This window comes from Fundulus heteroclitus, unplaced genomic scaffold (genome assembly GCF_011125445.2).
Source record: "Fundulus heteroclitus isolate FHET01 unplaced genomic scaffold, MU-UCD_Fhet_4.1 scaffold_46, whole genome shotgun sequence".
NCBI lineage: Eukaryota > Metazoa > Chordata > Actinopteri > Cyprinodontiformes > Fundulidae > Fundulus > Fundulus heteroclitus.
The window spans coordinates 2,614,473-2,626,548 of NW_023396879.1; the positions used below are offsets into that span (position 1 = coordinate 2,614,473).

Genomic DNA, 12,076 nt, shown 5'->3' on the forward strand with positions numbered 1-12,076 from the left:
ACAAATACCCCAAAGAACCACCACTGATGGTGCTGATGAACAATCCTCTTTTCAGGATTAACGTCATACTACTAATACTACTACTACTAATAATAATAATAATAATAATAATAATAATAATAATAGATACTGGGGCTTGAATGAGGCAGAAAACGTTGCTGGTTTTCTCCTTAATACTGAAAGCGTAGATAATGTGATAGATGGTGAGATATTGTCAGATGATTAAGAAAAACTGCAGTAAACTTAGAATCATCAGCAGAGCCGTTTGCGGCTCTGCTGATACGGAATGTGGAAGGATTCCACATTCCGTATCAGCAGGATGTGGAACAGATTTGATTTGGAAAGAAACATTTTTAATAGATGATGAACTACCAGAAATGGCATGTTTGAAAGTGTTGTTTGGCTAAAGACTAAACTAAAAATGAATGAATTATGTTAATGAGGGAGGGACCGGAAACATGCTGGGAGATAATATAATCTAGAACTCAGACTAAGCGTGATTAACTCCTCTGTTGTCTGTGTAGTACCGCTCTGTAACTGAGGGGGCGGTGTTGCCGCTGGCGCCGCCGCAGAAGAAGAACGCTGAGCGCTGATTGGCTGCAGCCAGGGGCGTGCGACAGCAAACACAGATGGCGGCGGTGACCAGAGGCTCCTTCAACGCTCTCAGAGTTCTGGTGAGGAACAAACCGAACCGGAACCACCGGGAACTGAGCCCAAGCAACAGCGGAACCGAACCAGACCGCTGCGTTCATTCAGGGTCGCGCGGCTGGCGCTCCAAGCTGCTGATTACGCATGTGTGACGTCACTGCGGCGCTAACTAGCGCTAACTAGCTAACAGGGTTGTGATGGTCCGGGTTCGGTTTGGTTCGGTCCAAGAGCAACACCCATGACGCAGTCAGAGGGTTCTACCGGTACCGAACCGGTCAAGTGGACTCACCTGAGCAGGATGACGTAGCCAGGTAAAGAGAGCAGCACCACCTGCCGCTTCCACCTGGTTCTGATGGTTCTGAGTCCAAGATAGTGAACGTGTGAGGAATACAGAACCTGACCCAGTGCAGCTTGGTTCTGGACTAGCAGGTCCATCCTGCAGAGCTGCAAAGGTTCTGATCCTGCAGAGCTGCAAAGGTTCTGATCCTGCGCAGCTGCAAAGGTTCTGATCCTGCAGAGCTGCAAAGGTTCTGATCCTGCGCAGCTGCAAAGGTTCTGATCCTGCAGAGCTGCAAAGGTTCTGATCCTGCGCAGCTGCAAAGGTTCTGATCCTGCAGAGCTGCAAAGGTTCTGATCCTGCAGAGATGCAAAGGTTCTGATAGAACCCAGGAAGGGAGCTCAGAGTTTATGCTGGTTCTGGTCCTTCTTCACAGCAGCACGTTTGCTTTGGTCCAGAACTTTGGTTCTGATGTTCCTCAGTCACAGAACAACCCTCAGAGCTGTGGTTCCTCAGCGGTCCAGAGGACGGGTTCTGGTCATTGTTACCTGGTGGGGGGTTCTACAGGTGGGCCTTTACTGTAAAGACTCACCTGTTCATTGTTGTCACCTGTTCACCTGCAGCCTGTGATCACCTGCAGTAGTCACAAAGTAACTAAGAGGGAAATCATGTAGACTTAGACAACTTTATTGTCATTTTGTATGCAGTGCGTACAGAACGATATTTTGTTGCATACAGCTGGAACATTACAGTAAAATTAAATTACAGTAAAATTAAATGACAGTATAAATAAATTACAGTAAATTAAATTACAGTAAAATTAAATGACAGTATAAATAAATTACAGTAAATTAAATGACAGTATCAGGTGCAGCAGTAATTTAAAAGCAAACAATTTAAGAATGTAGAGAGTTTGTGGGAGCTGTACGAGCAGCCGCTGCTTAATGAAGGAGTGGAACGTTATTCCTCTGAAGGTGTTCACCTGTCGCCGTTCTGAAGGTGTTCACCTGTCGCCGTTTTGAAGGTGTTCACCTGTCGTCGTTATCCAGGTGTTCTCCTGTCGTCGTTCTGAAGGTGTTCACCTGTCGCCGTTCTGAAGGTGTTCACCTGTCGCCGTTCTGCAGGTGTTCACCTGTCGCCGTTCTGCAGGTGTTCACCTGTCGCCGTTATCCAGGTCAGTGTGAGGATAATTGCTGGTTCTGTGCGTTATGCGCTTTGCACTAATGAGGCGTACCTGTCTGAGGAGATGATGTCACACTCACCTGCAGGTGATGCGTTGGTGCTTTCTATGTGCGTTAAGCCGTAGGAGTGTTGGTGTACCTGGCGTCAGGCCGCACTTTTCAGATCGTTACGTCCATTTCAGTCGATCAGTCGTGTTAGAATGTAGAATAAATAAAGTTTTATTTTTCCAAAGTTCTGCTGCTGAATGTGTCAGTCCAGTTTTACTGTCAGACGCTAACATCCAGCTAACGGATCAGGGTCGATGGGTTCTCGTCGGTTCTCCGGGTCAGGACATTTTGTTCTGTGGGATCCTCCGGCCTACTTCGTGCTGCCAAACAGGTTCAATAATAATAATAATAATAATAATAATAATAATAATAATAATAATAATAATAATAATAATAATTAGTATTATTAATAATACTGCAGCGATAAAATCAGTCAGCAGCGTCGAAAACATGAACAAAGGAGGCAAGAGGAAGTATTTACCGTTGTGGAGGTGACCAGTCTGGCGACTTAATGAGTATAATGAATTATAATCATAATGAGGATTATAATAAATCATAATCAGAATTAATAAGGACTATAATAAATTATAAACATAATTAATGAGGATTATAATAAATTATAAACATAATTAATGAGGATTATAATGAATTATAATCAGAATTAATGAGGACTATAATAAATTATAAACATAATTAATGAGGATTATAATAAATTATAAACATAATTAATGAGGATTATAATGAATTATAATCAGAATTAATGAGGATTATAATGAATTATAAACATAATGAGGATTATAATAAATCTTAATCATAATTGAGGATTATAATAAATTATAATCAGAATTAATGAGGACTATAATTATAATCATAATTAATGAGGATTATAATAAATTATAATCAGAATTAACGAGGACTATAATTATAATCATAGTTAATTCTGATTATAATGAATTATAATCATAATGAGGATTATAATGAATTATAATCAGAATTAATGATGATTATAATAAATTATAATCAGAATTAATGAGGACTATAATGAATTATAATCAGAATTAATTCTGATTATGATAAATTATAATCAGAATTAACGAGGACTATAATAAATTATAAACATAATTATGTTTATAATTTATTATAATCAGAATTAATGAGGACTATGATGATTTATAATAAATCATAATCAGAATTAATGAGGACTATAAACAGTCACGCCGGCTCCATCTGTAGGTTCTAGGCTGCAGTGGATCCCAGAACCCAGAAGGTTCCCACAGCTTCAGGTGGTTCTGGCTGCACCGGCTGATCAAACGGATCAGGCCCAGGAAACTGGTTCTGGGTTTGGTTTCAGAAAGGATGGTTCTGGTGCGGTACCGTCCAGACCGGCCGCCTGGCGTCAGTAACGGTTCTCTCTGGTTCCCCCGGCAGCTGACCCAGCAGTACCGCCGGCGGTGCTTCCGGCCACAGAACCTCCGGCTCAGCAGAACCCTGCAGCCGGCGGCCTGGCGATGGGACCGGGCCCTGCAGACGTTCAGCAGCAGGACGCTGCACAGCTCTGCGGGTGAGTCCGGACCGCTGGGCCAGAATGTTCTGGACGGGTTCTGCTCGTGACGATCCGCTGACGGTGCCGCCTTTGTGTCCCGCAGCGCGGCGAGGAGCCGTGGTCCAGTTCAAGCTGTCTGACATCGGAGAGGGAATCATGGAGGTGACGGTGAAGGAATGGTAGGTCCGGCTGCAGAACCGGGTCAGCAGAACCCGAACGCCCGGAAATGTGTGAAAGGGTCACATGACTGCATGGAGAGGTTTGATGCTGGACCTAAAGGCCTGAATCTAGATTTCTAGATCTAGATTGGCCCTTAGGGAGATAAAAGTTACTCTCAGCATCTCAGGCCTCCAGAGCTGCTGATTGGCTGATCCTCCCGAAGGGAGAGAGCCGATTGGCTGATCCTCCTGAACGGAGAGAGCCGATTGGCTGATCCTCCCGAACGGAGAGAGCCGATTGGCTGATCCTCCCGAACGGAGAGAGCCGATTGGCTGATCCTCCCGAAGGGAGAGAGCCGATTGGCTGGTCCTGTTCTATTACAGTCAATTATTAACATTTAGATAATATAAACTTTATTGTTTATATTTATTACGGTATTGATTTTATTGAGGATAAATAAATATTAGAAAAATATTGAATAATCATGACTAAAAATTAGAGAACTGTTCAAATAAAATAGAACAGAGAAATTAAATGTTATTTACAGAAAGGCTAACAGTAATAAACATTTTAGAAGAAATGGAGAAAGTTGCAGAAACTTATAAACCCTGATAAAAGAGATGATTCAGTATTTCTGTGTAGTTCATGATGATGTCAGCATCAGAGCCTAAAGGAGGTCTAGAAGGTTGCTGGTGCGATGCCGGCTCCTCTCTGGCTCCTGATTGCTAGCATACGCTAGCTTCTGTTAGCTTCCCTCTCTACGCCGCGGTGTTTGTAGCTCAGGTGTTCCCCAGGCTGCAGTCATGTGACCCACCAGAGCCAGTCAGTGTGCGGTCCAGCTGCTCCACCTCTTCTCACCTGTCTCAGGTACGTGAAGGAGGGGGACAGAGTGTCTCAGTTCGACAGCATCTGTGAGGTCCAGAGCGACAAAGCTTCAGTGACCATCACCAGCCGCTACGACGGCGTCATCAGGAAGCTCTACTACGACGTGGACGGCACCGCCCTGGTGGGCAAACCGCTGGTGGACATCGAGACCGAGTCCGGATCAGGTGAGCGCCGGCACCACGCCTCGGCGGGCGGCGGCTCTGCCCGGTGTCACGTCTCTGACTGCTGTCCCTCAGAGCTGAGCCACGAGGAGGACGTGGTGGAGACGCCCGCCATGGCCCGCGAGGAGCACACCCACCAGGAGATCAAAGGTCACAAGACCCAGGCCACGCCCGCCGTCAGGCGCCTCGCCATGGAGAACAACGTGAGTCCACCCCCCCCCCCCCCCAGCTGGATGCAGGTTATCCAGAACCATCCGATAAACGGCCTTTCTGCTGAAAACCCGAGTTTCTCCTGGACCAGGAGGCTCGTTCTGAATTTAAACAGTTTATCGTTCCACCTGCATTAAATACTGACTGTTCTAAAATATAACAAAACAGGATTCTATTAGGTTCCTGGATAGAATCTCTGAAATAATCCTCCTGATTGGCTTGGTGTCTTCAGGTCCTCCTGACACGTCGTTCTGGTTGAGAGGCTGACTCCGCTCCGCCAGGCAGCACGGCAGCAGCCACATATTCAGCTGACGGTTTAGGAGCTTGTTGAGTTTATATTTAAAGCAGAACCGCTTGGTGCTGTCCGCCATGACGGTCTGGTTCCACTGTAGAATGAGCGCCAGCGCCCCCTGCTGGATGGCGGCATACTACAACACTGAAAGAAGTTAATCGGCAGGAACAAACTTTAATTAACTATAATCCACATCGTAAGTCAGGCAGTTGTTTGGTACCGACCCGGTGGTACCGCTCAGACCCGTAAGAATCACAGAAACACAGAAAAGCTTAGAGAAATAAATCTGCAACTTAAAATAAAACGTCAGGAGGAACGTTCCACAGTTTGGTGGCAGAACACCAGAACCTCCCTCAGTGGGTCGTCTGGTTCTGGGGAGAAGGAGTGGCTTTGAGTCCTCCTCCATGGGGAGGAGCGCCGGTGGGCAGCCGGCAGGTGTTTGATGTTCTGGTTTCTGCTCTCTCATCTGGACCTGGACTGGAACCGGGTCTGTGTTTGGCCAGGACCCGTAGAACCGGGTTCTGGAGACGGGTTCTGGTCATGCAGCGTTTGACTCTGAGGTGATGGGGGTCAGCTCTTTCTGTGACGGACCTGATCCACATGGAACTGGGGGCAGGCGGTCCAGAGAGTGACGGTTCTGCCGGTTCTGCCGGGTTCCTCCAGATCAAGCTCAGCGAGGTGGTGGGGACGGGGAAGGATGGACGCATCCTGAAGGAGGACATCCTGAACTTCCTGGCGAAGCAGACGGGCGCCATCCTACCTCCAACGCCACTCTTCCAGGAGATCCAGACCCCGGAGCCCGCCGCAGCCGCTCCTGCTGCCAGGCCCGTGAGCACTGCGGCGGGAGTTAAACCCCCACACACAACCCCTAAGCCCATCTTCACTGGGAAGGATGTGACGGAGCCACTCAAAGGTGAGAGCTCCGTTGGATCAGAACCAGGTAACGCACCTGTAGAGTCATGTGACATCTGCAGGTCATGTGACTTCTGCGTGTTTGCAGGTTTCCACAAAGCCATGATGAAGACTATGACGGCGGCGCTGAAGATTCCTCACTTCGGCTACTGTGACGAGGTGGACCTGAGCCGCCTGGTGGTTCTGAGGTCCGAACTAAAGCCCGTTGCCGAGAGACGCGGCGTCAAACTCAGCTACATGCCCTTCTTCATCAAGGTGAGGTCACAGGTTTGAGCCCTGCTGATTGGCTGTGAGTTAACGAACGCAGCTGCTGATTGGCTCTGAGTTAACATACGCAGCTGCTGATTGGCTCTGAGTTAACGAACGCAGCTGCTGATTGGCTCTGAGTTAACGACGCAGCTGCCGATTGGCTGTGAGTTAACGAACGCAGCTGCTGATTGGCTGTGAGTTAACGACGCAGCTGCCGATTGGCTCTGAGTTAACGACGCAGCTGCCGATTGGCTCTGAGTTAACGACGCAGCTGCCGATTGGCTCTGAGTTAACAAACGCAGCTGCCGATTGGCTCTGAGTTAACAAACGCAGCTGCCGATTGGCTCTGAGTTAACGAACACAGCTGCCGATTTGCTCTGAGTTAACGAACGTAGCTGCCGATTGGCTCTGAGTTAACAACACAGCTGCCGATTGGCTCTGAGTTAACGAACGCAGCTGCCGATTGGCTCTGAGTTAACAAACGCAGCTGCCGATTGGCTCTGAGTTAACGAACACAGCTGCCGATTTGCTCTGAGTTAACGAACGTAGCTGCCGATTGGCTCTGAGTTAACAACACAGCTGCTGATTGGCTCTGAGTTAACGAACGCAGCTGCTGATTGGCTCTGAGTTAACAAACGCAGCTGCCGATTGGCTCTGAGTTAACGAACGCAGCTGCCGATTGGCTCTGAGTTAACGAACACAGCTGCCGATTGGCTCTGAGTTAACGAACGCAGCTGCCGATCGGCTCTGAGTTAACGAACACAGCTGCCGATTGGCTCTGAGTTAACGAATGCAGCTGCGGATTGGCTGTGAGTTAACAACACAGCTGCTGATTGGCTCTGAGTTAACGAACGCAGCTGCTGATTGGCTCTGAGTTAACAAACGCAGCTGCCGATTGGCTCTGAGTTAACGAACGCAGCTGCCGATTGGCTCTGAGTTAACGAACGCAGCTGCCGATTGGCTCTGAGTTAACGAACACAGCTGCCGATTGGCTCTGAGTTAACGAACGTAGCTGCCGATTGGCTCTGAGTTAACGAATGCAGCTGCGGATTGGCTGTGAGTTAACAACACAGCTGCTGATTGGCTCTGAGTTAACGAACGCAGCTGCTGATTGGCTGTGAGTTAACAAACGCAGCTGCCGATTGGCTCTGAGTTAACAAACGCAGCTGCCGATTGGCTCTGAGTTAACAAACGCAGCTGCTGATTGGCTCTGAGTTAACAAACGTAGCTGCTGATTGGCTCAGAGTTGATTGTGTGGTTGTGATTGGCTCTGAGTTAAACTCAGCTGCTGATTGGCTCTGAGTTAAACTCAGCTGCTGATTGGCTCTGAGTTAACAAATGCAGCTGCCGATTGGCTGTGAGTTAACAAACGTAGCTGCTGATTGGCTCAGAGTTGATTGTGTGGTTGTGATTGGCTCTGAGTTAAACTCAGCTGCTGATTGGCTCTGAGTTAACAAACGCAGCTGCTGATTGGCTGTGAGTTGATTGTGTGGTTGTGATTGGCTCTGAGTTAAACTCAGCTGCTGATTGGCTCTGAGTTAACAACACAGCTGCTGATTGGCTGTGAGTTAACAAACGCAGCTGCTGATTGGCTCTGAGTTGATTGTGTGGTTGTGATTGGCTCTGAGTTAAACTCAGCTGCTGATTGGCTCTGAGTTAACAAACGCAGCTGCTGATTGGCTGTGAGTTGATTGTGTGGTTGTGATTGGCTCTGAGTTAAACTCAGCTGCTGATTGGCTCTGAGTTAACAACACAGCTGCCGATTGGCTGTGAGTTAACAAACGCAGCTGCTGATTGGCTGTGAGTTGATTGTGTGGTTGTGATTGGCTGAGACTTAACTCTGGGCTCTCCTCGCTCAGGCGGCCTCCCTCGGCCTCCTTCACTTCCCGATCCTGAACTCCTCGCTGGACGAAGGCTGCCAGAACATCACCTACAAGGTAAACGTCAGCGGGGCTGCGGTGCAGGAGAGGAGACGGGTCGCTGGGGTCGGTGCTGATGATCCTGTGGGCATCTCCGCAGGCGTCTCACAACATCGGCCTGGCCATGGACACCAGCCAGGGTCTGCTGGTTCCCAATGTGAAGAACGTTCAGTCGCTCAGCGTCTTCGAGATCGCTCAGGAGCTGAACCGCCTGCAGACGCTGGGAGCCGTGGGGCAGCTGGGCCAGGCGGAGCTGAGCGGGGGAACCTTCACCCTCTCCAACATCGGCTCGGTGAGTCTGCCGTCGCTGCGCTTCCTGTCTCTGACCGTCAGCCAAAAGTGACCGCCTTCTGTGCTTGTGGAGCAGATCGGAGGAACCTACGCCAAACCAGTCATTCTTCCTCCGGAGGTCGCCATCGGAGCGCTGGGAAAAATCCAGGTGGGGTCCAAAATCCAAAAACGGGGCGTTTTTGGATTTTGCCAATTAATTTTTCTATTTTCTCCTTCGGTTTGAAAGACGAAGACGATTTCACGGCTGGCCAGGAAGTGCAGGAAAATATTTCAAAATAAAAGCCTAGATGCACGCTTAACATAATGCAAGCCTGAAGAAAAAAAAAATGAAGCGTAGAGATGTCTTTTAAATAAAAAGAGGTTCTTTTTACGCTGCAACAGGATAGTTTACTGTAGAGACGTGAGCTTTATTACGTTATTGTGTGTTTTATTGGTGGAACATGAAACATAAAAGTCAAATATAGAAGCAAAGTTCATTTGATGATTTTTCTCATCAAGCAAAATCCACCTTCACTATAGGATTACTGTCTATATGTGTCTTGATTTTTGTGAACAGATTTTTTTTATTGATTTGATTTATCTTCACTCACAAATAAAAACAAATACTGCCACGGGGATAGAGTGCCTCATATATTTCCTATTTGTCATATAAAAGATGCTAATTAAAAAGTTAAACTGTTCCCTGTCTGGACTAGAAAAGCGTCTATAGCAGCTTTCACAGGAGTTCCTCAGCGCTTCCTCTCTCCTTGATGGAAATTATTTATTACATTTTTACTAAACAAGAGTTACAATCTCACTTATTGAACAGCCTATAGGTGGAGATTCTCTCCATGTGGCTCTACGGTTCTCCAGGAGTGAATGCTGCTTGGAGAGAGTTTGATGCAATCAACTGGTTTCCTTATATAGGACATTTTTGACCAATCTGTATAACATGATTGAACTTGACTTTGTAAAGAACCTCAAGATGACATGTTTCATGATTTGGCGCTATATAAATAAAATTTAATTGAATATGTCATAACCCTGATCCGGTATCGGACCTCAGGTGGTTCTGATGGGCCGCTCGGTGTGACAGGATTTCTGGTCGGTTCTGGTAGAATAATTGTGGGTTCTGGTAGAATAATTCTGGGTTCTGGTAGAATAATTGTGGTTTCTGGTCCGCTCAGGTTCTGCCGCGGTTTGACGGCGGCGGTCATGTGACCCGAGCTCACATCATGAAGGTCAGCTGGTCGGCGGATCATCGCATCATCGACGGCGCCACCATGTGCCGCTTCTCCAACCTGTGGAGGGAGTACCTGGAGAACCCGGCCAGCATGGTGCTGGACCTGAAGTAGACTGATTAGGACCCGTGTGACCCGGGCAGGACCAACCGGACCTTCCTCACGGTCCCGCCCATCCTCCGCCTTCACTTCCTGTTTCTGTCCGTAGCTTCCTTGTTGCCTTTGAGCAGGACCCTGGGGGGGGGGGCTCGCCGCCATCGGTCCGGGCGGGAAGATGAAGTCCGAATATTAACCAGAACCTTCAGCGACCCAGAACCATCTGCGAGGACAACCAGAACACCTGAGAACCTCCCTCAGGTGTTCTGGAGCTCCTACACCTGAATCTTCTGGATCACAGGGTTCTACAGGGTTCTACAGGGTTCTGTGCGATCTGGACCGGTCCGTTAGGAGCAGCAGAACCTGCCTGAGCGGGTCGAGACCAGGTTCTGAACACATCAGTCATATTTACTGCTTTCAACTACTAGGTTCTCCAGAACAAAGCGGGTCGGAAACGGGCCGCTCCGACGCCTGGTTCTGTCACATGACCAGCTGGTGTTTCAGGCTCCGCCCCCTCGCTCTGTTACGCTGAAACAGCTGAGGGTCATGTGACCGCACGGTACCGGCCCGTGAGGACCGGACCCCCCAGAGACTCTGACGTTGGTTTTCCAGAAGCCTGAGGAGGACCCTGAACGCCTCAGAATCTAGACCAGGACCCAGGTGACCCGATGTGTCCCAGAACCGTGGCTGGCGCCGCCCTGGTGGCTGCTGGGGGAACCCTCCAGGCTCCTGCTCTGTGTGGTGCTGGCCTCAGATAAATGTAACGGTTTCTATGGTGAATAAAGCTGATGTGCCCAGAATGCTTTGTGTCTGTTCCTGGTTCTGACCCGTTTGGACCTTTAGACCCGTCGCCCTGGTGCAGGTTCTGGAGGTCGGTCCACCTGAGGAGGTTCAGGCTGGCAGCCATCAGAACCTCCTGCGGGTTCTGATGGCCGTGGAGATGCTGCAGATGTTCTGCTGGGGCAGCAGAACCAGCCCAGCGTTACGGACCTCCCTGAGCAGACTGGTGGAACAGAGGTTCTCCAGAACCAGTGCGTCATGCAGGGACCGGGGGGGTCGGGTCTGTGGCCCGGTGGTGAGGCAGCTGCCTGACCGGGTTAGAACCGGGTCAGCTGACGCGCCGCAGGGTCATGTGACCCGGGAGCTAAAATTAGCGCAGATGTGAGGTCAGGTTACAGCAGCATGGAGGACGGTCGCAGAGCTCCAAGGTGAGAACCGACGTAGAACCCAGAGTTACTAACAACCACAGAACTAAACGGAACCAGCTCCCCTGGACTGGCCTGGTTCTGCTGCTGCAGACACCTGCTGGTACCGGAGGTCCGGTCTGGTTCACAGCAGCTTTGCTATAGAGTTCTCTGCAGTTTGTGGTTATTTAGTAAAAATGTTCTGCTGCATGAATGTTTCACCTTCAGGTAGCGAGTGGCGCTGCTGGTCCGCTGCTGGTCCATTCTGTGCTGAAAGGCCGGTTCTGGAGTCACGTTTGGACCAGCAGGAGGCGTTCAGGGGCGGCTCCAGCTCTGGGCTGCTGAAACATCTAGAATCTCTGTGGTCATGAGACCATAAAGATGTTCTGATCAGACCTCAGGATGCACAAGTAGGACACAAGCATCAATAATTACTCATTTTATTATTATTATTATTATTATTATTATTATTATTATTATTATTATTATTATTATTATTATTATTATAATTATTATTATAGAGGGTAATAGGCATCCTTAGAGGACACCGTTAAAAATAAGCACTGTCCTCAGAATGTGTCCATGGAGAATCAGCGTCTAGGACCTAAAGTCCAACTTGTGCTGAAATGGACTGCAGCCAGAGTCCTGGTTCTGTGTGTTTTATTAAAATACCACTAATACACATCAGTATTCAGTCAATTACTAAACTTATTTTAAATTCTGCCCTTATTGCCTTTATTATCATCGCTGTGTGCATTGTTACTGTTCAGCAGTGTTTCTGAACACGGCTGTGACAGAACG

The 12,076-nt window shown here is 48.5% G+C and overlaps 1 protein-coding gene across 1 annotated transcript; it reads left to right on the forward strand.

Annotated features, from left to right (window-relative positions):
* Nucleotides 1-537: 537 nt before the first annotated feature.
* On the forward strand, nucleotides 538-10,891 carry dbt (dihydrolipoamide branched chain transacylase E2). The gene is made up of 11 exons (XM_036131791.1): nucleotides 538-674; nucleotides 3,583-3,715; nucleotides 3,801-3,876; nucleotides 4,724-4,905; nucleotides 4,978-5,105; nucleotides 6,068-6,317; nucleotides 6,405-6,571; nucleotides 8,425-8,502; nucleotides 8,585-8,776; nucleotides 8,852-8,923; nucleotides 9,942-10,891. Exons 1-11 carry the CDS (start codon nucleotides 630-632, stop codon nucleotides 10,107-10,109), a joined length of 1,491 nt encoding a protein of 496 aa, XP_035987684.1. The 5' UTR covers nucleotides 538-629; the 3' UTR covers nucleotides 10,110-10,891.
* Nucleotides 10,892-12,076: the final 1,185 nt, after the last annotated feature.

What these genes read in the sequence shown, in the direction of transcription:
- dbt (XM_036131791.1), top strand. Translation starts at nt 630, where the DNA reads ATGGCGGCGGTGACCAGAGGCTCCTTCAACGCTCTCAGAGTTCTG. An exon ending in GACGCTGCACAGCTCTGCGG is followed by an intron (nt 3,716 to 3,800) that starts GTGAGTCCGGAC and finishes TGTGTCCCGCAG; the next exon opens with CGCGGCGAGGAGCCGTGGTC. An exon ending in ACATGCCCTTCTTCATCAAG is followed by an intron (nt 6,572 to 8,424) that starts GTGAGGTCACAG and finishes CTCCTCGCTCAG; the next exon opens with GCGGCCTCCCTCGGCCTCCT.